This window comes from Oryx dammah, unplaced genomic scaffold (assembly GCF_014754425.2).
Source record: "Oryx dammah isolate SB20612 unplaced genomic scaffold, SCBI_Odam_1.1 HiC_scaffold_14, whole genome shotgun sequence".
In the NCBI taxonomy this organism is placed as follows: Eukaryota; Metazoa; Chordata; class Mammalia; order Artiodactyla; family Bovidae; genus Oryx; species Oryx dammah.
This window is the reverse complement of record NW_024070198.1, coordinates 18,948,062-18,974,691: the sequence shown is the minus strand read 5'-3', so window position 1 is coordinate 18,974,691 and position 26,630 is coordinate 18,948,062. Positions and strand designations below refer to the sequence as shown.

General features: G+C 40.5%; 1 protein-coding gene across 1 annotated transcript in view; it reads left to right on the top strand.

Moving 5' to 3' along the window:
* HPSE2 (heparanase 2 (inactive)) overlaps positions 1-26,630 on the top strand; it is a 702,164-nt gene that overhangs the window by 525,156 nt on the left and 150,378 nt on the right. Inside the window, exons 7-8 of the mRNA XM_040254194.1 lie at positions 4,303-4,396; positions 22,596-22,702. Coding sequence (XP_040110128.1) covers positions 4,303-4,396; positions 22,596-22,702 — 201 coding nt within the window. The remainder of the gene's footprint in view (positions 1-4,302; positions 4,397-22,595; positions 22,703-26,630) is intronic.

Below are 26,630 nucleotides of genomic sequence, written 5' to 3'. Positions count from 1 at the left end.
GGCAATAGTGGCTGACTTTATTTTTCTGGGCTCCAAAATCACCGCAGATGGTGATTGCAGCCATGAAATTAAAAGACGCTTACTCCTTGGAAGGAAAGTTATGACCAACATAGACAGCATATTAAAAAGCAGACACATTACTTTGTCAACAAAGGTCCATCTAGTCAAGGCTATGGTTTTTCCAGTGGTCATGTATGGATGTGAGAGTTGTTCTATAAAGAAAGCTGAGCACCCAAGAATTGATGCTTTTGAACTGTGGTGTTGGAGAAGACTCTTGAGAGATCCTTGGACTGCGAGGAGATCCAACCAGTCCATCCTAAAGGAGATCAGTCCTGGGTGTTCATTGGAAGGACTGATGTTGAAGCTGAAACTCCAATACTTTGGCCACCTGATGCAAAGAGCTGCCTCATTTGAAAAGACGCTGATGCTGGGAAAGATTGAGGGCAGGAGGAGAAGGGGATGACAGAGGATGAGATGGTTGGATGGCATCACTGACTCAATGGACATGAGTTTGAGTAAACTCTGGGAGTTGGTGATGGACAGGGAGGCCTGGCATGCTGCAGTTCTTGGGGTTGCAAAGAGTTGGACACAGCTCAGCGACTGAATTGAACTGAAAGTTCTTATTTCCATAGTACAATATAAATGTGGATTTATGTTTGCAAATGAGAGTTGGTGAAACTTCATGGTAATATGGGATTCCTTTGGCATCCAGATGTGAATCTGACTCAGACTGCTATTATTAAAAAGACACTCTGATGGTCAGGCTGGGGAAGGGACTCTTATTCAGGCCAAAGACAGAGGCAATGTTCAGTGCCACAACTGAGAAGCTTTTAGAGGATCTCCCATCTCTGTTAACTTCTCTGATTCTCTGAGAGAGCTCATCTATGGCCATGACTTCATTCATTATTTACAAACTGAAGACAAGAAAACAGCGAGGTCAGCATTTTCTATCTCAACTTTTCCCTATGCTGAGTTCACATACCTCCAAGGAACTGTTTTCTCTTGATATTTTCTGTGTCTTTGATATCTCAGGCAGAATAATTTCTCTCCTTTGACAAACCTAAAACCTAGTCTGAATAGCTGACATGTCCTTGGCACCAGTGTCCTCTAAGACATTCTCTCTCATAAGCTCATGATCGTCACTGACTCCCTTCCCATCTCTCCTACACTCTACAGCTTTATTTTATTAGTTCTTTCTTTACAGGCTCTCACTTTTACTTTTTCTGTGACCTCCCTTACTTAGACTCAGATTCCTTCTTGCCTGCACTGTTGAGATAAGATAACCTCGTCACACTGGTTTCCTGCCTAGAGTTCTCTAGGCTCTCCTCTAATTCATGGCCCTCAGGATAGCCTGAGACCAACTGAGAATGATTGAATCCAGCTTGTTAGGTTAAGAGTGGGGCCAAGAATAGGCTCTAAAAAGCTTAAGCTAAAGTTTTTACTAGAATTCCTCCCCAACATGTCACATGAAGGAGGAGCTGGACTATTTCTGGGTCCAAGAAAACAGCTGTTGAGTGAACAGTAAGAGGAAGCCAATTTTAGACCCATGGTAGAAGAACATTTCCTGGGTTCGAGCTCTGCTACTGTGGATCCATACTAGTAGGGTATGAGAGTCGATTCCCTGTCCCAGATAATCACTCTCAGGGATGTTGTCACTGGCTTACCTACTTTAGATCACATGACCAGTAAGCTCTTTTCAGACTCCAAACTTTTGCAGCATAATCACAGCCCTCCCCATTTCATTCTCTCTCTCTTTCTCTCTTCCTGCCCACCTACTGGAAATCCAGAGTTTGTTTTTGCTCCTCCATAATACCCTCATTCCAGATCCTACAGTGGATGAACAGTGTCTTTCTCCAGATAGGTGTTTCCCTGCTCACCCCGCCCCATGGCTTTTTAGTTTGGGTTGCTACCACCTTGGATATTTAAGTAACCTGGAGGACAGATTTGGTTATTGAATACCTTCTGTGTGCCATGTTCTGTTCTCAGCATTCCCCCTGATTTTTATTCACAGGGTACAGTAACCCTGTGAAAATATATGTTTGGGTTCTTTTTAAACCAATTTTAAAGAAGGGGAAGCCTAGTATCATATAGGTAGTATATGGCAACGCTGAACTTAAACCAAGGCTTTAAGTTTTGTGTGCTTGAGAAAAGTGACCAGAGGAAGCAGGGGACGAGTGAGGCCCCTCAAGCCTGGGTCATGGACTCTGTGGTGTAGGATGCGTGTTCACAGGGAATCCTACACATTGAAAGAGTACATCTGGCACTTTTATCTCAAGGAGCATTTAACTATATGTGCTGCCAGCAAAACTTATATTTCTGATGTTTAAAATAGTTACTGGGAGCTAACAAAGAAAAAAGAGGAAACTATAATGTATTTGATCAAAACATAAAAGAACACTAATTACAGTACATTTTTAACATACACATAGTCATTATGTAATATAATACAAATATTTATGTCCTTCATTATGTGTTATATTAACATTGCACGAATTATTTTTTTTATTTAAACACTGCAATGTTTTCATATGCTTAGCTTTCAGGTAGGAAGCTGTCTAATCACAACTTAAAAACAATTGGAGGTGCTGACAGTGGAGTACTAATAGAGTTGTGAGGTGATGGATATGGACATTACCAGCTCTGTGTGTTACACGTAGTAAATGTTTATTGGATCTGAGTCTAGCATCTAGTACCAGGAATGAGGTGAAAGGTCCTGTCATTGGTTTGTTTTATTCCCTAATATAAGTAACCACCCAAATTTTCAAAAGCATGTACCCTTTGCCACAACAATCTCACTTTTAGAATTCTATACACATGTAATTGAGTCAGTCTCCTATTGTTTATGACTCCATCTTTGTGAGCTGAAAATTTAGAGAAATCAGAAAGAGCTGAAAGTTGTTGAATGCTTACTATATGCCAGATACTTTAGGTTTATCTGCTTAATCTTCAAATAATCCTGGGAGGCAAATAGGTTACCTTCTTTTATGAATAAGAAAACTGAGGCCCATAAAGGCCAGGCTTGCTGTCCAAGATCATATAGATAGTAAATATCTGATATGGAATTTGAATTCAGATATCTCTGGCTCCAAAACTTGGACTCTTTCCACTATACCAATGATTTAAACATTAGAGTCTGTGGAAATGTGTGACGTGGTGAGGGAGGCCAAAGGGAAGGCTGAATGGGAGGCACTCAGCTACCACCCACACTGCAACCAGAGCACCTGGTACAAAGTGTAATTACAAGGAATTTTAACCATTCCACTACGTCACGTATTGGAATGGCAATTTAACATTACAAAGGATTTTCACATGGTTCTATAATATGTACTGAGAGGTTGGTGACTAACTAAAAATGGCATAGTCTATCATTATTCATCAACCAAGGAGACCTAAGTAGATTGGAAAAGGCACCCAGGAGTCATAAGTTTTGACTTAAATTAAATTGATTTAACTTGAAATTTTGCAAAGATGAGTATTGGGAGGTTTAAGATAATGAAGGTCACTTAACCTTGGGCTTAGTCTTCAGAGTAAGAATTCTCAGAGTCCACACAAAGCCGGATGGACTTGTTTTGGTTGAATGTTAACAGTGTAGCCTCAGCACAACTTGATGTTTCACTTAAGCCATCTAACAGAACCAGGGACACCGCCACACTGAGGAGTGCCAGATGTTGCTATTTTAGGATGGGGCGCCTGGACTTTAGTCTGTCTTTCTTGTTTGTTTATTCATATCCATTCATTTATTGTAGAGGTAGAAGGAGGTTGACTACAAGGTATTTTACCAGGGAAGTGAACTGGAGATGAAATTTTTGCAACTCACTCACTGCACTAAATCTGATTTTGTGTGGTTGGTGTTCTCTTATTTAAAGATGTGGAAACCTTTCAAAATGTTTGAGTAGTCTTGCAAACCTCTCACATACCTTTATTATTTTAAAGTGGGAGTAAGGATGGTATGGAAGGGACGTTAAATTACTTTCCCTATGGGGGCAACAAAGGAAGCTTTTCCCCATTACCCAATTCGTGTTATGGATTCCTATCAGTTCCTATAGAGCAATAAATGCAGTTTCAATGGACAAAGGCTGAAAAAAAATCACAGTATTAGCCCACAAATGGAGGTAAAACTAAAGAGGATAAGATGTTTATTTTTGTTTGAAAAGTATGCAGGATCCAAACTTTTTTTAATGGAAAAGCTCAAGTGAACCCTGGGCTGCTGCTTCTCAGGCACCAGAGACCTCTGGCTAGAGAAATACATTTGTAATCTCCTGCTTGAGATTTTACCTGATTCTTATTTTATTTTTATTCCAGTTGCTACATTGATGGCCGGGTGGTCAAGGTGATGGACTTCCTGAAAACTCGCCTGTTAGACACACTCTCTGACCAGATTAGGAAAATTCAGAAAGTGAGTAAAAATCTCTGGGGAAGAAGAGGAGAGAGTTTGGGAGTAAAGCAAGGACAGGTCGCCGGGCTCCAGCTGGACGGTAGCACTGTGGATAGTACAGTCTAGAACTGCATGGCCACAAGCCACCTCTCACAGCTGATGATTGCTATTTATTGTTTTTAGATTGAGAAGGGTTTGAATGTGCCATATCCAGGTTTAAAAGCTCCTATATTTAATAACAAATACTTTGTAATAGTTTGCTTCTAAATTGTGAGTTTCTTAAGGGAAGGACAGGTTTACTTTCTTTTTGCAAGAGTTTATTTTGGATTAGTTTAAGGAGAGGATGATTACATTCATTTAATGGAATTGTGGTCTAGGGTATTGGCAATTTTGAGCCACATGTACAGTACTCCTAGGCATCTTAGAATCAGCCAAGTAACATCTTACTTTTGTAGACATAGATTAAATTAAGCAATCACATGTAGGTCATATTAGCAAGAAACCTGTGGTCAGTAGTTCTCAAACTTGAGTAAAATGAAAATCACTAGAGGCTGCTTGTAAAATTTCCACTCTCACTTCTGATGTTTTGACTTAGTGTGTCTGGAATGGATCCCAGACATCTCTGCCTTTTAATAGTCATCTGTCAAGTAATTCTACCCAATGCAGATCACATTTTGCAATACACTAGATTAGTTAAGTCTGAATTGTGAGGGTCTTATGTCTACAATTTCCATCTGCCTCTACAAAATAGTATCTCGTCTTTCTTTAGTTTCCTAGTCAGGTACTTTTCCAAGAAAAAGTGAAGGTGAAAGTCGCTCAGTCATGTCCGACTCTTTGCAACCTCAAGGACTATACGGTCCATGGAATTCTCCAGGCAAAAATACTGGAGTGGGTAGCCTTTCCCTTCTCCACGGGATCTTCCTAACCCAAAGATCGAAACCAGGTCTCCTGCATTGCAGGTGGATTCTTTACCACCTGAGCCACAAGGGAAGCCCTTTCCAGGGAATAAAGACCTTTTAAACATTCAACTTCCTCTTGGACAGATTAAATACATCTTTGCAAAAAAAAGAAAAAAAAAACAGGTAGGTCCCCACTAATATGGGGTGAATGGGGGAAGTTCCCTGGTAGTCCAGTGGTTAGGAGTCCATGCTTTCAGTACCAAGGGTTTGAGTTCAATCCCTGGTCCAAGAACTAAGATCCTGCAAACCAAGGCATGGCCAAAATATATATATATATATATGGGATGAATGAATAAATGAATGGGTAAATAAACAAATGGCTCATTATAAAATTAGTTGTATAAGAAAATACTATTTGGAGCAATCATAGAAAAGCACTTAATATCATACTCAGATTATAAATAACCCTTTGAGTCTTTAGAAGCTGTGAGGCCTCAGGACTTCTGAATTTCTACATCCCAGTCTGATCCCTCTGGGGATCAGGTGCGTTGACCAGCACCCTTATCTGTCACTGTCTCCTACTAGGAAACGCCTAGGAGAACTAAATGATTTGAAATTTCTGTCCATCTCTGCTTGACATTCACTTAGTTTTTAATATTTAATTACTATTTACTGAGCTTTTAGCAAGTAGCAGGCATAGTGCCAGCTGCTGAGGATACAAAATCAAATGAGACATGGTCTTTGCCCTTGAGGAACTGTACAGTTTCAAGGTTTAATACTTACTTTGAGCAAGCTGAAAAACATATTACCTAATGGAGTAGAATGTCAACCTATTAAACTCTAGAGTTTTCTAACAACATTATGCTAATCCAGTATTAGTTATTAGTCTCTAAAAAGAGGGGAGGAAATTTCCTTCATTTATTCACTTGTTCATTCTTTCATTCAATGGATATTTACTGTTTACTGTGTTCCAGGTACTATTCTAAGTTTTTGTATTACAATAGTGTTCAACATAACAAGCCGCTATATTTTTAGTTTTTCCAGCTTTGAGTCTAGAAACCTGATCAAAGGATTATCACTGGAAGTAAAATGATTCAGGGGTGGTGTCATGGCACTGTGAGCAAAGGTTCTAACTGTGTTCATGTAATTCTTTAAGTAGAACTAGGTCAAAACCAAGACAAATGAGTCAAGAGTTAGATTCTCCTCTTTCTCCCCACTACTTACTACTCTCCACCACTGAATATTCCTTTACCATCACAAAATGTTCAGAGACTGAAATAAGAGGCTAAACTCACTTCCTGATTTGTCCAGGCAAGGCTGAAGAAACTTAAGGAAAAGGTCTCAAATTCTGGGCACAATTGAAATTCAGATCTTTAAAAACACGTCTGATGGACACAGAAAAGGAGAGCCAAGTGTGATTGCAGAAAGGAGCAGTGGAGCCTCGAAGAGAAATGGCCTCTATATACAGAAGGCACCTGGCAGGGGGTAGATGGAATTAGCAGTAGGGCCTGGAGCCACCTTTTGGCTCTGGCAAATACAAAATGCTCAGCAGTCCCCTCAGGCTTACGTTTCTGTTCTGGTTGTGTCTTGCTGTGCAATAAATTATCTCCAAACTTAGTGACTTAAAACGATCATTTATTATGACCATGAATTCTATGGGTCAGGAATTCCCATAGGATGGCTTTTCTTTGCTCCATTAGTTTCAGCTGAAAACATGAAGGCTAGGCTAATTCAAAGGCCAATGATTGGAATCATCAGAAGGCTTATTCACTCTGAAAGTTGATGTCAGTTGTCAACTATCACCTTTGTGGGGCTGATAACCAGAATACCTCTCCGTGTAGCCTTGGACTTCCTCTCAAGGTTTTAAAGTCAGATGCCCAAGAGAGCGAGTCAGGTGGAAGCTCTATTAACTTTTCTGCTGCTGCTGCTGCCAAGTCGCGTCAGTCGTGTCCGACTCTGTGCGACCCCATAGACGGAAGCCCACCAGGCTCCCCCGTCCCTGGGATTCTCCAGGCAAGAACACTGGAGTGGGTTGCCATTTCCTTCTCCAATGCATGAAAGTGAAAAGTGAAAGTGAAGTTGCTCAGTCGTGTCCGACTCTTCACAACGCCATGGACTGTAGCCTACGAGGCTCCTCCATCCATGGGATTTTCCAGGCAAGAGTACTGGAGTGGGGTGCCATTGCCTTCTCTGATTAACTTTTCTACCTATCCTCAAAAGTCACAGGGCATTGCTTCAACCATAGTCGATTCATTAAGACAGTCACCAAGACCCTTAGGGATTTAAGAGGAAATAAACCTTGATAAGGGAGTGACGAGGTTCTGGAAGGGCATATAAGACCAGAAACATTTTTTCAGTTACTTTGGGAAAATACATCTGCCAGAGTTTCATCCTCCTTGTTTTATTTAGTAGCCCATTCAGTTCTCTCTCTGACTGGTTTTTTTTTTTTCCCAAATCTCTTATAAAGCTCTTGCCAGAGATTGTCTTAAATGAGTATCTGCTAGGCTTGCTGCTAGATCACAGATTCATTGAGGTTTGATTCATAGGATAGACCTTCTACTGGCTACAGTAACCTGGACCCGGTTGTTAGGGCCTTGAGAAGGGGAGTCTCTCACCACAGCAAAGAATATACTAGATACTGGCCTGATTTGGGGAGATGAAGGCTAGGAGACCAGAGAAGAGTCATCAAGATTTGTCAGTTGAAAAGTTACTTTCGCTGTTCCTGAAATCCCCTGTGGGTGGAATGGGAGTTTGGGAAATTTGATACTAGGGTACAGTCTGGGCAGAGTGATCAAAGTTCTTTGTTGTGAGTCCCCCCTCAATCAGCTTGGAGATGGACCAAGTAAACATTTTATTAGGTGTATACATGGAACTCTCATCCAAAAGCTAGAAATGGAATCTCTGTTTCTTTTTTACTTTGAGAAGTTCAGAGACATCTTAATGATCTCTCCTTAGGTCCTAGTAGTGGAAAAAGGGTAGATTTCCTACCCAAACAAATTTGTGCAAGGTTGGTTTATATAAAACAGTGGTGAGGCTGTTTGAAGAAGAGACAGGAGACAGGATCTGAAGTCTAGTGGCTTGGGTTGTATGACCCTCAGCCCTTCACTTAACCTTTCTGACTTTGTTTCTTCACCTGTAAAATGAGGTTGCTAAGAACACAGCTCTCTCTATCTGTATCTGTGTGTTCTGCATCTGTGGATTCAACCAAACACTGATTGAAAATATTCCAGAAAAAAACATTTTAGGTTACAAAAAACTTGAATTTGCCAGGTACTGGCAACTATTTACCTAGCATTTTCATTGTATTAGGTATTATAAGTAATCTAGAGATGATTTAAAGTACAATACATGGAAGAATATGCATAGGTTATAATACAAACACTACACCATTTTGTATATGGGACTTAAGCAACTGCAGATTTTGATATCCACAACAGTTCCTGGAACTAGTACTTGATAGCGACCATTGTACTATTCTCCTTCCCTCTTAAGGAGATTAGGAAGATCACATGAGACCCAGATTTGTTCATTGCTAGTGAATGGTAGTTCTTATTGCCATAATTATTGTTGTTTCAGTTATTATGGTTGTTTTTTAATAACAATTCATTTTACTGGAGAAGCTTAATGTTACCTTTATTCTCAACTTGTTCTTTGCTTTCTTCCTCTTTCCTCTTTCTTTGAACCCTGGAGAATATGATAGGTGATATTTTTGGCACCTGAAAGACAGTGACTCAATTGCTTAAAACAGCTGTGGTTTCCAAATTTGGACTGCCACTTAAGAATGTTTCGTTTTCTGAGCAGTGGGTGAATTCTGGTTATATGAAAACCTACATGATGCATTTGAAAATCAAACAGAGACAGTGTTTGGACAACCCACTCATTTGGGTGATTCACACACTCGCTCCTTTTGATTAGAATGAGAATAATTGTCTGTACTTTGAGAGATGAGTCAAGGGAAAGAGTTGGGAATCTCACAATGCAGCCAATAGTCCGAAGGGAAAGTGAGATGTTTAGGATACAGTGCAGATGGTATAGTGCGGATAGCTGGGCAGACTCCAAAACAATAACGTAAGAACCAAGGTGAACCATTTTGGCTCAAGTCACTTGGACTCTATGATTTGTGTCTTCATTTCCTAGAGGAATCAGAGGAGGAAATAACACTTTTTGATATTATTTTCAGCATTTCAATAAGCACAGGAAAGAGTTGGTAAAATCCCAGTCATAAGGGAAGTATTTTCAAAAATACTGTCCTTATGATTGCATTTTGAATACTAAATAAACTGAATAATTGGCTTCCCTAACATTTGAAAATTTCCTTCCCTCCTCTCTTCCTTCTTTCTTCCCTTCCTTCCTTCATTTATAAACTATTTATAACATTCTTGTGTATTCCAAACCCCTGAGGATAGAACAATGAGCAAGAAGGATATGGTGGTTATCCTCATAGACTTTATGGTCTAGTGGGAAAATAGTTAATGAAACAAACAATGACAGTAAGATTCAATGACTCATATAACAGTGGAATTTAGGGTGCTACAGGAGCCCATGGTGGGATATATCTACTGTAGTTTGTAAAGGAAGGGAAATTTCAGATATTAGGGAAGCCAATATTTTTTGTTAATATCATCATTATTTATGATTGCTTATAATAATAAATAGTAATTCTTTTGAAATCTTAATAGGTGCAGTAACATTATAGCACTTTTCCCAATATATCTTAGTGGCAGGATCATGGACGTAGGTAAGGCAGAGAAGTGTTTAATCCTTTGGAAGTAATGAACAGATTAAAAAAGAAACTTTTTTCTCAGTCAGTCTCTGGTTTACCTACTAGTCATATCAAAGTATATCAAAGGGGAAGAGAGTAGAAGAATAACAGTTACTCTTAAAGGTCATAGAATAACTGGATGCACAATTAAAGGAAAATGAGGACAATGACAATGTTAACCTTCTCTAACAAAGAAAACCGAAAATGAAAACACACTAGTTGGTTAAGAACAGTAGTTTTACCAGTGAAAAAAATCAGTGTTTGATTGACTGATGTATTGATTGATTCATTCAATAATCTATATATATTTGCTCAGTTCAGTTCAGTTCAATTGCTCAGTCGTGTCTAACTCCTTGTGACCCCATGGACTGCAGCAAGCCAGGCCTCCCTGTCCATCACCAACTCCCAGAGTTTACTCAAACTCATGCCCATTGAGTTGGTGATGCCATCCAACCATCTCATCCTCTGCTGTCTCCTTCTCCTCCCACCTTCAATCTTTCCCAGCATCAGGGTCTTTTCAAATGAGTCAACTCTTCACATCAGGTAGGCAAAGAATTGGTGTTTCAGCTTCACATCAGTCCTTCCAATGAATATTCAGAACTGATTTCCTTTAGGATGGACTGATTGGATCTCCTTGCAGTCTAAGGGACTCTCGAGAGTCTTTTCCAACACCACAGTTCAAAAGCATCAAGTCGTTGGTGCTCAGCTTTCTTTATAGTCCAACTCTCACATCCATACATGACTACTGGAAAAACCATAGCCTTGACTAGACGGACTTTTGTTGGCAAAGTAATGTCTCTGCTTTTTAATATGCTGTCTAGGTTTGTCATAACTTTCCTTCCAAGGAGTAAGCGTCTTTTAGTTTGTTCAGTCATGACCATTTCCATCTCTAAGGCATCTTCTTGACTCAGGGATCCAACCTGAGTCTCCCGCATTGCAAGCAGATTCTTTACTGTCTGAGCCACCAGGAAAGCCCATGCTGAATGCTAGTTTTAATGTGCCAGTGCCTACCACAGTGCCTATCACTCAGCAGGCTCTCGGTCAATATTAGAGGGAGACAGTTAGGGACGGGAAGGTGAATGAACAGAGTAAAATAGTGGTAGAAGTGTGGAAGAAGCAAAGTAAATCTTTGTCGCATCACATTCAGATGTGCTATCTCTGCCATTCAAATCCAAAAGGATCTAATTCACTACTAATTTTGTAGCATAGTGTTGAATAGATAGAAATTGATTTAGGCAACCATAAATGGACTATGAGGCTTCCCAAGTGGTGCCGGTGGTAAAGAACCTGCCTGCCAGTGCAGGAAATGCAAGAGACATGGGTTCAACCCCTGGGTCAGGAAGATGCCCCAAAGGAGGGCATGGCAGCCCACTCCAGTGTTCGTGCTCAGAGACTCCCACGGACAGAGGGGCCTGGTGGGCTACAGTCTACAGGGTCACAAAGAGTTGGACATGACTGAAGTGACTTAACGCACACAGCACACAAATGGGCGATGCTATAGTAGGCACAGTAGGAGAGTTTCCTCTGGGTGTGTCTTTAAGGGTGAAAGAAAGGTCTCTTTGTGGCTCTGAGTAACATTTTAGTCAGTTTGCTAATGCCAGATACTTTACTTTAGAAAAATAATTTTTGATTCTACTTTAGCGGGAGAAGTGACTTCCCTTTCCCTTTTCACTTTCATGCATTGGAGGAGGAAATGGCAACCCACTCCAGTGTTCTTCCCAGGGACGGGGGAGCCTGGTGGGCTGCCGTCTATGGGGTCGCACAGAGTCGGACACGACTGAAGCGACTTAGCAGCAGCAGCAGCAGAATGTAAATAACCCGAGGAGAGGTAAACTACACTGATTTAAAGTCACACTAAGGCCTTAATATAAAATAGATGATCCTTTTCCAAAACCAAGGTTATTTCCTCTGTAATAATTTTATATTACTAAAATATTTTATTGAAATATAGTTGAATTACCACATTGTGTTAATTACTGCTGTACAGCAAAGTGACTCAGTTATACATATAAACATTCTTTTTCATACTCTTTTCCATTATGGTTTATCACAGGATATTGAATAGTTCCTTGTGCTATACAGTAGGACCTTGTTGTTAATGCATTCTGTAAATAGCGGTGTGCATCTGCTAATCCCAAACCCCCAATGAATCCGTCTCCCAGCCTCTACCCCTTCACAGACCCAGTCTATTCTCTCTGTCTGTGCTTTAGCTTCTGGTTTACAGGTAGACTCATCTGTGTCATGATTTAGATTCCACATATACGTGATATCATATGGTATATGTCCTTCCCAGGAGCAGCTTTGGACAGAGGGGAAGAGAAACACAGGCCAAGGGAGAACTCAAGAGACAGAGGACCCTAAACACAAACTGTGCCACACTGATACGACATCCAGGGGTGATTCTAAGTTTTATGGGGCTGGCAACTTATACAATGGGGACCACTTTAAGAAAAAGAAAACAAAACAAATTTGCATGTTTTAGAAATAGATCTGACCATATGAACAAATTACTAGGGCCCTGCCCAGGACTTTAACAGAGGCCTGGGAAAATGGGGAGCTAAAGTTGATGAGCTTCCCAGTAATTTGGTGTCTGTGACTCCACTAGACTATGCATCTGAAAATGGGAGAATATGACCCAGTGGAACTTTTGACTCTTCTCTTTCAGATATAAGACACTGACGATAAATAGGGGAATCTAGCTGGAAAGATATGTTTACCACAAAAAAAGCTCCAAAGTTTTGCTCAGTGTCATTCTGTGAACTATATTTCCTTGATTCTTAAACACAAACCATGATAGAATTCCAGCTAAGCTATTTAAAATCCAAAAACATGATGCTGTTAAAGTGCTATACTCAATATGCCAGCAAATTTGGAAAACTCAGCAGTAGACATAGGACTGAAAAAGGGCAGTTTTCATTTCAATCCCAAAGAAAGGCAATGCCAAAGAATGTTCAAACTGCCATACAATAGCATTTATTTCACGTGCTAGCAAAGTAATGCTCAAAATCCTTCAAGCTACACTTCAACAGTATCTGAACCAAGAACTGCCAAATGTAAAAGCTGGGTTTAGAAAAGGCAGAGGAACAAGAGAACAAATTGCCAACATCCATAGGCTTTCCTGGTGGCTCAGATGGTAAAGACTCTACCTGCGTGCAGAAGACCCAGGTTCAATCTCTTGGTCAGGAAGATCCCCTGGAGAAGGAAATGACAACCCACTCCAGTATTCTTGCCTGGAGTATTCCATGGACAGAGGAACCTGTTGGGCTACAGTCCATGGGGTTGCAAAGAGTTGGACATGACTGAATAACTAACGTTGGATCATAGAAAAGGCAAGAGAATTAAAAAAAAAATCTACTTCTGCTTCACTGATTATGTGAAAGCCTTTGACTGTGTGGAACACAACAAACTGTAGAAAATTCTTAAAGAGATGGGACTACCAGACCACCTTACCTACCTCCTGAGAAACCTGTGTGCAGGTCAAGAAGCAACAGTTAGAACCAGACATAGAACAATAGACTGATTCAAAATTGGGAAAGGAGTATGACAAGGCTGTATATGTCACCCTGCTTATTTGGCTTCTATGCACAGTACATCATGTGAAATAGTGGGCTGGATGAATCCCAAGCTGGAATCAAGATTTCTGGGAGAAATATCAACAACCTCAGATATGCAGATGATACCATTCTAATGGCAGAAAGCAAACAGGAACTAAAGAGCTTCTTGATGAGGGTGGAAAAGAAGAGTGAAAAAGCTGGCTTAAAACTCAACATTCAAAAAACTAACATCATGGCAACCAGTACCATCACTTCAGTGGCAAAGAGATGGGGAAAAGTGGAAACAGTGACAGACTTTATTTTCTTGGGCTCCAAAATCAGTGCAGACAGTGACTGCAGCCAAGAAATTAAAAGGCACTTGCTCCTTGGAAGAAAAGCTATGACAGACCTAGACAGCGTATTAAAAGACAGAGACATCAATTTGCCAACGAAAGTCCCTATAGTCAAAGCTGTGGTTTTTCCAGTGGTCATGAATAGATATGAGAGCTGTACCATAAAGAAGGCTGAGTGCCAAAGAATTGATGCTTTCAAATTGTGATGCTGGAGGAGACTCTGGAGAGTCCCTTAGACTTCAAGGAGATGAAACCAGTCAATCCGAAAGGAAATCAACCCTGAATATTCATTGGAAGGACTGATGCTGAAGTTGAAGCTTCAATACTTTGGCCACCTATATGAAGAGCCAACTCATTGGAAAAAACCCTGGTGCTGGGAAAGACTGAGGACAAGAGGAGAAGGGGATGACAGAGGATGAGACTGTTGGATGGCATCATTGACTCAATGACATGAGTTTAAGCACACTCCAGAAGGTAGTGAAGGACAGAGAAGCCTGGCATGCTGCCATCTGTGGGGTCACAAAGAGTTGGATGTGACTTAGTGACTGAACAATAACAGCAACCTTAAATTTAATAATAGCTGGAGGGAGAGAGTAAACAGCTGGCTAGTTTCTTTTGATGGAAAACATTCTTATTTCAAAACCATTAAAATGCATCAACAACTTACAGAACTATAGTAATTGTATTACCTTTTAGGTTACAAATAGCATCACATCCACTGAGTGCATCAAATATTACCAATCCATTGAAGAAACCAGTAAATGTTTTGAAGGCCACACTTGCTAAGTAGTAAAACTAGAACTCCTAATTCCAAGGCCCACACTGTATCCAATACACCATTCTGAATCTCCCATGCATGTTGACCATTAATTTTGTAACCCATGTAATATTTATATTCCTGACCACCCAGGATTAGGAAACCTTTTTAAAAAGAATACTGAATGTTCTTGGTGAGAGAATGTCAAATTGACCTCAGTCAGTTGATATAATCTGAGGTGGGTGTTCTAGAAGTGAGGAGTGAATGAAAAGTTGGGTGCTACATTATTAGGTGATATATGATATTATCACAATATTAGAGAGTGGACGAGGACAAGGATTTTCAGGGAGTGATTTGCATTCATTCACTGGACTCCATTTGTGTGTTTCGTGTACACAGTTTTTGGCCAGCGTATAGTGAGGTCCTGTTTTGTGGAAGGCAATGAGTATATTAAGGACATATTGGGGGACTAGCCCTCAAAACAAATTGCTCCTTAAAGCAAAAATCTTCTTCATGAGGAAAAGGCAGCTTGGGGTGACCGTCTAACATTTCCACATGGAAGTGGGGAGATTACAGGGTTTGTCCTGAGCAAGAGGAACTTACCTCTGAGGCTGCTGAAACTTAGGACTTGTCAGTAGGTAGACAGTCCAGTAAGCCTGAGGGGTTGGTTAGTCATAGAAAAGGACTGGAGATGGGAAGAAGAGTAATTTATGTGCAGGTAGCTTCTGTCCAGTCTTTGCCTCCACCGAGTGCTTATTCTTGAACATAGTCATTGCTTTGATACTGGGAAACTTTCTTCCTCATTTTCTTGCATATGCTCATAATTTCCTTGTCTCCTCTGTGACTTTCCTTTTTGTGTATTTTCTTATTTTAATTTTATGTTTAGTTGCAATTTCACTCAATTGCTTTTCTGCGGTTTGAGATAACAAAAGCAGAGAATGCAATTTTAAATCCTAAAAATGACACAGAAACAGAGGCCACAAATTAAAAATTGATCTGATACCGGAAGAAAATGGGCAAATACAGCACTCTGGAACAGGGAGATGATAAAAAGAATTATACAGAAAAAAATTAATGAAACTGACAGGAAGTACATTAGACAGAAGAAATAAATCAGAAAGAATGTGATGAGATATTGGAATCACTGAGCTCAGAATAGCTCAGCTTGTCTTACCTGAGAAGAACATATTAAATATGGAGGCAGTTTAGTGAACCAGAAGCTTCTTGGTCTCCTCAAACAACAGAATTCAATTAGAAATTAAACAGAGTTCTGAGATGAAACTGTGAAAATTTAATGTTTGTTCTTATGGTTCTGAAATTATTAGTTATATTCGCTGATACTCAGCCTTTCCATAAAGGAAATATTTTATTTCCATAAAATATTATCTCTCTCATTTATTAACAAGTAAACTACTTCATTGTCTCATTATTTAACAAGTATTTAATAAGCAAAGTGACTGACAAGGCATGCAAAATGGGAAACAATATGGTTTTCTCAAGCTGCTTTTAGTGTAGGATGGCTAGGCAAACAGAAATTTACAACTCAGTATAATAAGGTCAAAGATAGTGATAGATTCAAAGAACTTTGGAGGCCAGCTGCTGCTGCTGCTGCTAAGTCGCTCCAGTCGTGTCCAACTCTATGCTACCCCACAGATGGCAGCCCACCAGGCTCCCCCATCCCTGGGATTCTCCAGGCAAGAACACTGGAGTGGGTTGCCATTTCCTTCTCCAATCCAGGAAAGTGAAAAGTCAAAGTGAAGTCACTCAATCATGTCCAACTCTTAGCAGCCCCATGGACTGCAGCCTACCAGGCTCCTCCATCCATGGGATTTTCCAGGCAAGAGCACTGGAGTGGGTTGCCATTGCCTTCTCTGTTGGAGGCCAGAGGAGAGAATTAATATCCTGAAGTTTTGAGAGAAGTTTCACAAATGAGATCACATTAGAAATAAGCCATCGAAAAAACAATGTCTCAGACAACATGGGTGAGGAATGAGTAAGGGAGAAAGTGATCAGTGAAATCCTAAAAGAAGATCATGTAGTTGAAAAACAGTGAGTCCATTGTGTGGCGAACCTCAGGTCTTGTGGGGAGGGAGAGGAGAAGAGGCAGCTAAGGGGTGGTTATGAAGGGTCTTAGATACCAAGTTAAATAAAGCAATTGGTGTCATATCCAATAGATCAGTGGTTCCCATCACCATTTCACCATGTTTAACATGCCTTCAGACCACCTGACCTGCCTCTTGAGAAACCTGTATGCAGGTCAGGAAGCAACACTTAGAACTGGACATGGAACAACAGACTGGTTCCAAATAGGAAAAGGTGTACGTCGAGGCTGTATATTGTCACCCTGCTTATTTAACTTCTATGCAGAGTACATCATGAGAAACGCTGGGCTGGAGGAAGCACAAGCTGGAATCAAGATTGCCAGGAGAAATATCAATAACTTTAGATATACAGATGACACCACTCTTATGGCAGTAAATGAAGAAGAACTAAAGAGCCTCTTGATGAAAGTGAAAAAGGAGAGTGAAAAAGTTGGCTTAAAGCTCAACATTCAGAAAACTTAAGATCATGGCATCCAGTCCCATCACTTCATAGGAAATAGATAGGGAAACACTGGAAACAGTGGCTGACTTTATTTTTCTGGGCTCCAAAATCACTTCCGATGGTGACTGCAGCCATGAAATTAAAAGACGCTTACTCCTTGAAAGGAAAGTATGACCAACCTAGATAGCATATTAAAAAGCAGAGACATTACTTTGTCAACAAAGGTCTGTCTAGACAAGGCTATGGTTTTTCTAGTGGTCATGTATGGATGTGAGAGTTGGACTGTCAAGAAAGCTGAGCACCGACGAGTTGATGCTTTGAACTGTGGTGTTGGAGAAGACTCTTGAGAGTCCCTGGGACTGCAAGGAGATCCAACCAGTCCATCCTAAAGGAAATCAGTCCTGGTTGTTCATTGGAAGGACTGATGTTGAAGCTAAAACCCCAATACTTTGGCCACCTGATTTGAAGAGCTGACTCATTTGAAAAGACCCTGATGCTGGGAAAGATTGAGGGCAGAAGGAGAAGGGGACAACAGAGGATGAGATGGTTGGATGGCATCACCGACTCAATGGACATGGGTATGGGTGAACTCCGGGAGTTGGTGACGGGCAGGGAGGCCTGGCGTGCTGCGGTTCGTGGGGTTGCAAGGAGTCGGACACGACTGAGTGACTGAACTGAACTGAACATGCTTTCATGGACGAGTGAACAAAATAGACTATGAGCTGTGTGTAGTTTACCGGCTCCTTTGCTTTCTTTCCATGTTAAGGAAGCATTTCATAATTCTGATGAATGAAAGGAATATTATTATGATAACTTTGAACCTACTTTCTTTTATCAATACTTTAAGTCATTCCCAAAATCACTGTTTTCAATATTATCTGAAGCAAGTCACTCATAACATGTCTGCCAACTAGTCACACAGACCACTCCATGAGCACGTGGTTGAGTTCTGCTGCTGGTAATGAGGAGCCATGGAGGTTATGAAGCTAGGGTGAAGCTGGTTAAAAGACAGAAGCAGTGTAGAGGAAAGTCTTGAGAAGGAGGTCTTCCTTGCAGGAAGACCAAGGGAGAAAGGATAAGATCCGGAACTCAGAAGGGGACAGTGAGTAAGAAAGGAGAGGGAAGAATGGAATGATGTTGTCATCTAACCTAGTAGGTAGCTTAGAGTCAAAAACAGACAAGAAGGATGGAAAGAAAAACTGGAACATTATTGAGCTCTCACCTGGATGTTTTATGAATACAATAAGGGACAAAGAGACAGGAGCACCTCCAAGCAGAGCCTTGTCCATGGGTAAGGAAAGTTTAAGAAGTTCCCTAAAGCTATTCAGCTCCTTCTAACCAGTGACATAGGGGACCAGTTCCGCTTGCTTAAAGAACTACTGCTTTTCCTGAAGTCCTAGGGAAGGTTGATTTCCAACTATATGAGATGCTGGAATTAATGGACTCCAGCTTCCTTTGGAGGGTGGGCCTCTTGCCAGGCCTGATTAGCCCAGCTGGCCTGTCCACTATTCCTGTTTTATTGCTTCCTTTCTCATTAAGGAAGGTGTTGGGTTTGGATAACCATAAACAACATGTCTGCTGCTACAAGGCTACCATCACTTGCATAGCCAGTGGCTGAAACCAGGCTCTCAGGAGTCTTTTTTAAAGACAAATCACAGTTTTGGAGAGACAGGAAAGGGAAGCCCAGCTTTGCAAATGTGCCACAGAAATGGTTATTTTTTCTATTTTTAACTGTTTTCTTTAAAAAAAAAAAATTCAAAGTGGTAGGGAAAATAAAACTTCTTTAAAAAGTCAAAGCTATTTTTCTTTCTCGCCTCTCCTCTTTCAATATAGCCACACGAAACAGTCCTAATGTCCTCAACCCCTGAAATGAGAGGGAGGGAACTAGAGGGTTTCCCTTCATACCACCCTGCTCCTAGCAGGCCTAAAGATTCTGAGCAGCCACTGGCAACCTCCTGAGCTGTTCTGTGGGTGCTTCAAAGCTCCCTTGTCCACATGGGCCTAGAAGTCTGTGGGGGATAAAAAAAAAACTGCTGAAAGGGAGCCAACCATTCAACTCCCCTCTCCCTTCACTTCAATAATCTCAGCATTTGGGCATTTGTACTTCTCCCTCACCAAACAATGTGTTCCTTAAAATAACCTTCATTGGCACATCATTTTTCACCAGGAACTGTACCCTTGTTCTTTGCAGTCCTGCAATTTTCTCTCTTCTAGCACAGGGGGAATCATATTTACTCAGAAAACCGCAGTGTTGAACTATAGCCCTCAGTTTCTTAGAGTTTCACTTTCTAAGGGAATTTTGCAGCTGGTTCCATCTGTTTTTCCTGATTTTTTTCCTCTCCTCTTCTGCCCATACTAATTTCCTCTCTAGGCCCAACAAGCACCCAACCTCAGTACCTCCCCCACACATTACTATGATAACCTCTTCTTGTCTCACGGTAGACACAATATTCATTAAGCCTCTCACCATGTCCCAAACAGTAAATGTTCAGAAAGTCCTTGCTGACTCATACCAGCTACTCCCAGAACCTCTAACACTGATACTTTCTAGGAATTTCTCTACCATATAAAATTTCATATAACTGGCTTGGTTTTGTATCAGAGCACTCTCTCCCTGTGTTTTTTTTGTTCATGTAAATGACAAGAATTGCTCCTGTGCTGAGGGGATAAACAAACTACTCTGAATGCTAATTACATTAATGTGAGCTATCCATGTAGATTTTAAATTCTAAATAGACCTTTCCCTGCTACTTAGCACACATCTGGTCTATTACCTACCACCACAAACATATCCAAATAAAAGCAACCAAGTCTACTGTTAGACTGCCAATCACAATCTCATGTACTTTGGACAAAGAGAGTGATCTAGGTAACATTTGCTTTACTTTAAGAGCTTATCATTTGCCAGACACCTTTCCACGTGTTTTACAAATATTAGGTCACTTAAATATTTTAAAAATGCACATTTATTATTCTAATTTTACAGCTAAGGAAATTAAGGCACAGCAAGGTCAACAGTGCGTCAGTGATGAAACCAGGATTCACACCCAGGCAATGTGTGTGCAGACCACTAACTGCTAATCAATTCTACCTCACTAATTATAAGAAGTGTTAGACTGTCTCCTTCCAAATCTTCCTGCAAGTCAGAAGAGAATTCAAATGAACTTTATTTACAGAGTGTCTGTGTCCTTGATGAGTCCTGTGTACACAGCAATTTATAAATCCATCCATTCACTGGAATCAAGTCCTCATTTAATGGAGCTTAACTAAAGTCCTTATATAAAGGTGCTAGAGGAATCTTTCCTGACCTTCATCTAAAACATCAACCTTCCTCTCCTTCCAAGGCACTTTCTGTCAGATTAATCGATTTTATTTTCCTCCAGCACTTCCTATTTCTAAATTTATGTTTGTGTGTTTATTGTCAGTCTCTTCCCCTTGACTAAAATATGAGCGGATGAGAGCAGAGACTTGTGTTTCATTCACTGTTTTCCCCTAGAATTCTGCTTGGCATATAGTAGATGCTCAATAAATATTTACTGAATGACTAAATAAACCCATTTGATAACGCCTTCATGTTTTTGCATAGACAGCCTCAGTCCTTCTTTGGTAGTGATGGTGATCTAGTCACTAAGTTGTGTCCAACTCTTGCAACCCCATAGACTGCAGCCCGTGAGGCTCCTCTGTCCATGGGATTTCTCAGTCAAGAATACTGGAGTGAGTTGTTATTTCCTTCTTCAGGGCATCTTCCCAACCCAGGGATCAAGCCTGGGTCTCTTACATTTTAAGCAGATTCTTTACTGCAGGCGGTCTCCTACAGTGCAGGCAGATTCTTTACCAACCAAACCACCAGGGAAGCCCAGTATAATTTTAAATATTCCCCTTAACTAATTTCACCTACTCCTGTGGCTTTTTTCTACCATCCCCAATATTTACCTCTAGCCAAGATCTTTATTTTTGAGATGACCAAATCTGGCTTTTTTGTCTCCTGTATTTATTGTTTATGTTATTTTAATTTCCATAATCAAATTTACTCTTGACCTTTGGGGAACAGGAGCCAAGAGGACCTGCACAAGCATTACAAAATACTGATACATTTTGTATTTCAGAAGGACTTAGATTTCATCTCCTCCAAATACGTTACTTTATATGTTGGTGAAGAAATTGAAGTCCAAGATAATGATTCTTTAAGCGTCTCATGTCTGCTATGTGGTAGAACCCCAGATTTTCAGAATTTATTCCCCTTTCCACACCAGTTATCTGCCTATTAGGGTCTACCTCTCCTATTGTTAATGATACATATTACACACTCAGCTCTATTGAGATACAATTCACATACCGTGAGATTCACCCTTTACAAGTTTGAAATTCAGTGGTTTTTAGTATATTCACAAAATTGTGAAACTGTCACTATTTAATTTTAGAACATGTTCATGATCCTCCAGAGAAACCCCATACCTATTTGTAGTCACTCCCCATCTTCCCCCTTCATTCTCTTTCCCTTTTTCCAACCCTAGAAATCCATTAATCTACTTTCTGTCTCTATGGATTTGACTGTTCTGGACATTTCATATAAATGAATATAATATGTGGCCTTTTGTGTCTGGTTTATTTCACTTAGCTTAATGATTTCAAGGTTCATCATCTTATACTATTTACCTTTTTGTTTTGTTTTGTTTAACAAAACCACTTTTCTCTAACTGCCTTAATCATCTCTATATCTGTCTTCGAACAAAATTTAAACTTTGAATATCCTAGAAGCCAAAGGCAAAAAAGAAAAGCAGAAATGTATTACTCAGTTCCAGTTAATCTTAAAGGAAACACAAAGTTTATCAAAAGCATGAATGTTTTAAGGGGAATCATTACTGTAGACCTTTACTTTCACAATAGGACTCTGTTTTCTAATCATTTAAGGTATTTTTCTTGCTTTCTTATTTATAGTATTTCCAGCTGTCCTTGGGTTGGGCACTCTGACCAGTGTCAAGAAGAGGGAGAGGACCACCTTCTTCTAGGTGCAAGGGGAAATTCTTCCCTAATCTTTAACAGCATTCCCGTTTGACCTCCACGATTAATCTTCATGGAAGGGTGGTGCAGTCAACTCCTGTCCTGGAATGTGCACTTGTTCTCCGGTCACAATGTCACTTTGGTTCACTTAGGAGAAAAAATGATCATTTCTTTGAGTGGACACGTATCAATATTAACGTGTGTGTGTTTGTGTGCCAGCTGTATGGGCTGTATCAACATGGAAAAAGCATAGATCAGGACCACCTGGGAGCAGAGGATCAGGGGAACTTTAAGAGAATGTATGGTCCTTCTCATGTAGGAACAGTTTTTAAAAATCTCATTATCTCCTTCTGCTTTTGTCGTGTGAACAGGTGGTTAACACCTACACCCCAGGAAAGAAGATTTGGCTTGAAGGTGTGGTAACCACCTCAGCTGGAGGCACAAACAATCTATCAGATTCCTATGCTGCAGGATTCTTGTGAGTAGAACTTGCAATTTCACTCCCAAGGGCACTGAGGAAAGGACAGTGAAATTGCTTATTATTCTGCCCTTTGGATGGGGTGGTGGTTCGTTTCCTACTGAAAATTCTTCATCCGTTTCTTTGTAAATGTGTTTAAACACTCATCAAACAGTGATTAGGGACTTGTCTAAATAATAAGATCTCAGGTACAGGCATTAGAGCAAGAATAATAATGGTAGTTATTAGTAATCAGATTAGTAATAAGTAGATAGTAATAAGAGTTTTATTTTATGTCTACAGTGCAAAATACAGTACAGACAGCATACATTTTTTTTCTTGTAATTTTCACTAGCGTCCTGGGAAATAGGTAAGAATAAGAGGGAGGTTTTACCCTTTAGAAACTTAGACAACTGGAGGAATAGAGATGGAGGGTAAGTTTCATCATCATAATTTTAACTGCATAGTGCTTACCATATGCTGAGGGCATATTTAATAGTGATTTGTGCATATTTAATGACTTAACAACCAGTGTAGTAGATGCCGTTATTTTATAAGAACTCAGTGAGATAGATGTGATTATTAATTAATGGCAGAGCTTGGACTCAAGTTATAGCAGTCTGCTTCAGAGGCCTACCTTTTTGCCATTAAATTATACCATCTCTCTTCCTTCCTTACATGGTCTGTCCACACAAGGGATAGACATGCAGAGGAATCAAGAATTTCTGACTGGGAGTATCAGGAAGGACTTTGTGGAGGAAGAGGCAACTGAATGGAACACAGAGAAATTTCTCTAATTCCTATAGGTGAAGGTTGTTGCTGAGGGTAGTGGGGAGCACTCTAAGCTGAAGGCACATTATGAGGAGAAACAATTAGTGTGAGAAAGCCTCAGTATCTGCAGGGGTTAGTGAAGGTATGATTGTGCTAAGCCGCTTCATTTGTGTCTGACTCTTTGTGACCTTATGGACCTTAGCCCACCAGGCTTCTCTGTCCATGGGATTCTCCAGGCAAGAATACTGGTGTGGGTTGCTGTGCCCTTCTCCAGGGGATCTGCCCCACTGGGGATCGAACCCACACCTCTTATGTCTCCTGCATTGGCAGGTGGTTCTTTACCACTAGTGGCACCTGGAAGCCCAAGGAACATTGTGAGGGGAAATGATTAGTGTGAGAAAGCCTCAGTATCTGCAGGGGTATGATTGTGCTAAGTCACTTCAGTTGTTCTGACTCTTTGCGACCCTGAGAGCCCACCAGGCTCCTCTGCCCATGGGATTCTCCAGGCAAGACTACTGGAGTAGATTGCCATGCCCTCCTCCAGGAGAGCTTCCTGGTTCAGGGCTCGAACTCAAGTCTCTATTGTCTCCTGCACTGGCAGGAGGGTTTTTCACCGCTAATGCCACTTGGGAAACCCCGGTATGATTAGGGACAGAGTTTTACCACCAAATCATAGAATACCTTGAAAACCAGGGATGCAATATGAGGCCTTATTCTATACTCAGTGGCAAGCCATTGAAGATTACAGAGGAGGAGAGAGGTCCTACAGGGATCTGACCTGTATTGAAAACACTGGGCTTGATAGTTTGCCCCAGTTTGGAGAGGCAAGAGATAGGAAACTGAATTGGAAGGCTACTGCAGTCATCTGGAGAGCAACTTAAGCCAGAAGCACAAAGGCCTCTGCCTGCCCTGCTATTGGCATCAGGACCACAGACTGACCAAGTGACCTGCTTCTGGTCCAGTCTAGTCCATGGTCCTGGCTTTTCGTCTGAACAAGGTTCTCCTAAGAACTGCAGCTCTGCCCTCAGCTACACATTTCACTACTAACAGCCACTTCTAATTATACAGCTATAGTTCCTCTCCGTTAAGGCAGCTTCTTTATTACATTTGTGAAGGGCAAATCAAGCTGGTCAAGCAAATATCTTTTAGGATGGAATCCTGGCAGATGCAGATGAAGATAATGAGTCAGTGTCTACATGATATGCCTGGGGTCTTCCAGCCCTGTGTCCTAACATGGAGCGGCACAGAGAGGTTGTTCAGTGTTGCTGAGGGTTTTCTTTCAAAAATATTCTCCTCAGCAGGTTTTACTATGACAGTTACGTTGGCTGCTGGAGGCCCCTTGAATCAGAAGAATATGGCCTTTGCTTAGTGGTCTCAGAAGAACTCAGCTGCAGGGCCTAGCAAGTAGTCTATTTGTACTGTGTTTTCATGAACATTCTTCCCTTTAGAGAGTGATGTGAAATGAGAAATAACACAGACCATCATGGAGAGAGCTAGAGAGAGACCTGCCTTTTCACTAGCATCAACTAAATATCCATAGATCTCCACAGTCACTTTTGTGAACACAGATTAACATTGTTGTTTAGATTTTGGTGTAGTTCAGATGTTCCGTGCTTGGTTGACAGAGCAAATGAAAACCAGCTCATTCTGCTCCTGGTCTCCTCTCTTACCTTTTTATCATCCACTGGCTGTAAGCTCTACTGGCAGTACCCAGAAACATGCTCCGTGAGTCCAATTTTCCAAGGGGTATAAATTGCTTCCTGGAGAAAAAAAAATGTACAGCATCCTAGGAAGCTCCAGAAGGCTAGCAAGGAGTTGGAAAGAAGGCATTTTACAGCCCTTTTTCAATATATGGCATAACTATAAGCTTACAGGACACATTCACATGCACGCATAAATTAGAATTCTCTGCTGCCCATATGCAAGGGTAGTTTTCCCAATCAGGACTCTGAGATTCTCTGATGCGCTACCCTTGGCATACTGCTGTGTCTGCAGCACCTACTCATGTCTGTCATGTAATAGATATTCAATAGTGTTTTGTGGATAGAAAGTAATAGCCACAGAAGTATCCTTGGTGAGATGCGTCAATTATCTTGCCACTTTTCACTAATTAAGCATAAAAGGGCGACATGGAACACCATTTATTTCCCCTTCTCAGGAGACTTATTATTACAGAGGAAGATGAAGACAATTCCAGAGCTAACCATTCTATTCGGAAAAGCTATGGAGAAGCCGGGGCTCTGGCCATAGTCATTTGTTAATGCCCTAGACCTGGGATGTGCATACAGGATGTGGGTTTAAAGAGGAAAATTAATATTCTTCCCTCTCTCTTTAGAGTTCCTTCAAAAACTACCCATATACTCTCAGGAGAAAATCAAAAAAGCTCAGATTTACTAGTTAGTGTTTATTTGCTGAATATATATTCTTTATATTTCACTGTGCTAGGCTCTGTAGAGGTCACAAGTAGGAATTTGATAGCATTCTTGTAAATGTGTAGGTACAGTTATTTACATACTCAGTCCTTTACAAATGACTTATGTGGTCTCACAGGCATTTTTTAAAATCTATTCTTAATGCTAAGAACAAGATCTAGCCTTTACAGTTGATGAATTCATATTGTTGGATGAAAAATAAATGAATGAACAAATGGGATCTTATCACATGTACAAATACAAGTATTGATATCTAGATGCCACTAGAGATAGGGATTCACATATATGTGATTATGTATTTACTTATCATTTTGCCTCTTCATTCATTCAGTAAGCCTGGGGATAGAGAAAGACAAACTTGTTTGTACATAGAAATACTTGTTATTTGTTAGAACCTACTGTAGTTGTGCTATTTCATTGGAGAGAACACTGACTTAGGAGGCATCAGCCCAGAATTCATGTTACAGTTCTACCACAGGTCAGCTAAAACTGTGTCTCAGAGGCTAAAGCAAAGCTAAACCTGTTCTCCTGATTTCACAGTATTGCCAAATGAACAAAAAATAAGAAAGACAAGTAGCTTAGCCATGTGATATTCCAAAAGCATTTTCAGTTCCCTGGGTTACAATGTCCCAATCTGAACAACAGCAACAAAATGGATCTACTATATTTTTGTCAGATTTCTTTTTGGATTTATAACTTTTGTCTTTGCATTTTACTGTGTTTGTGTGTGTGTTGTATGTGATTCA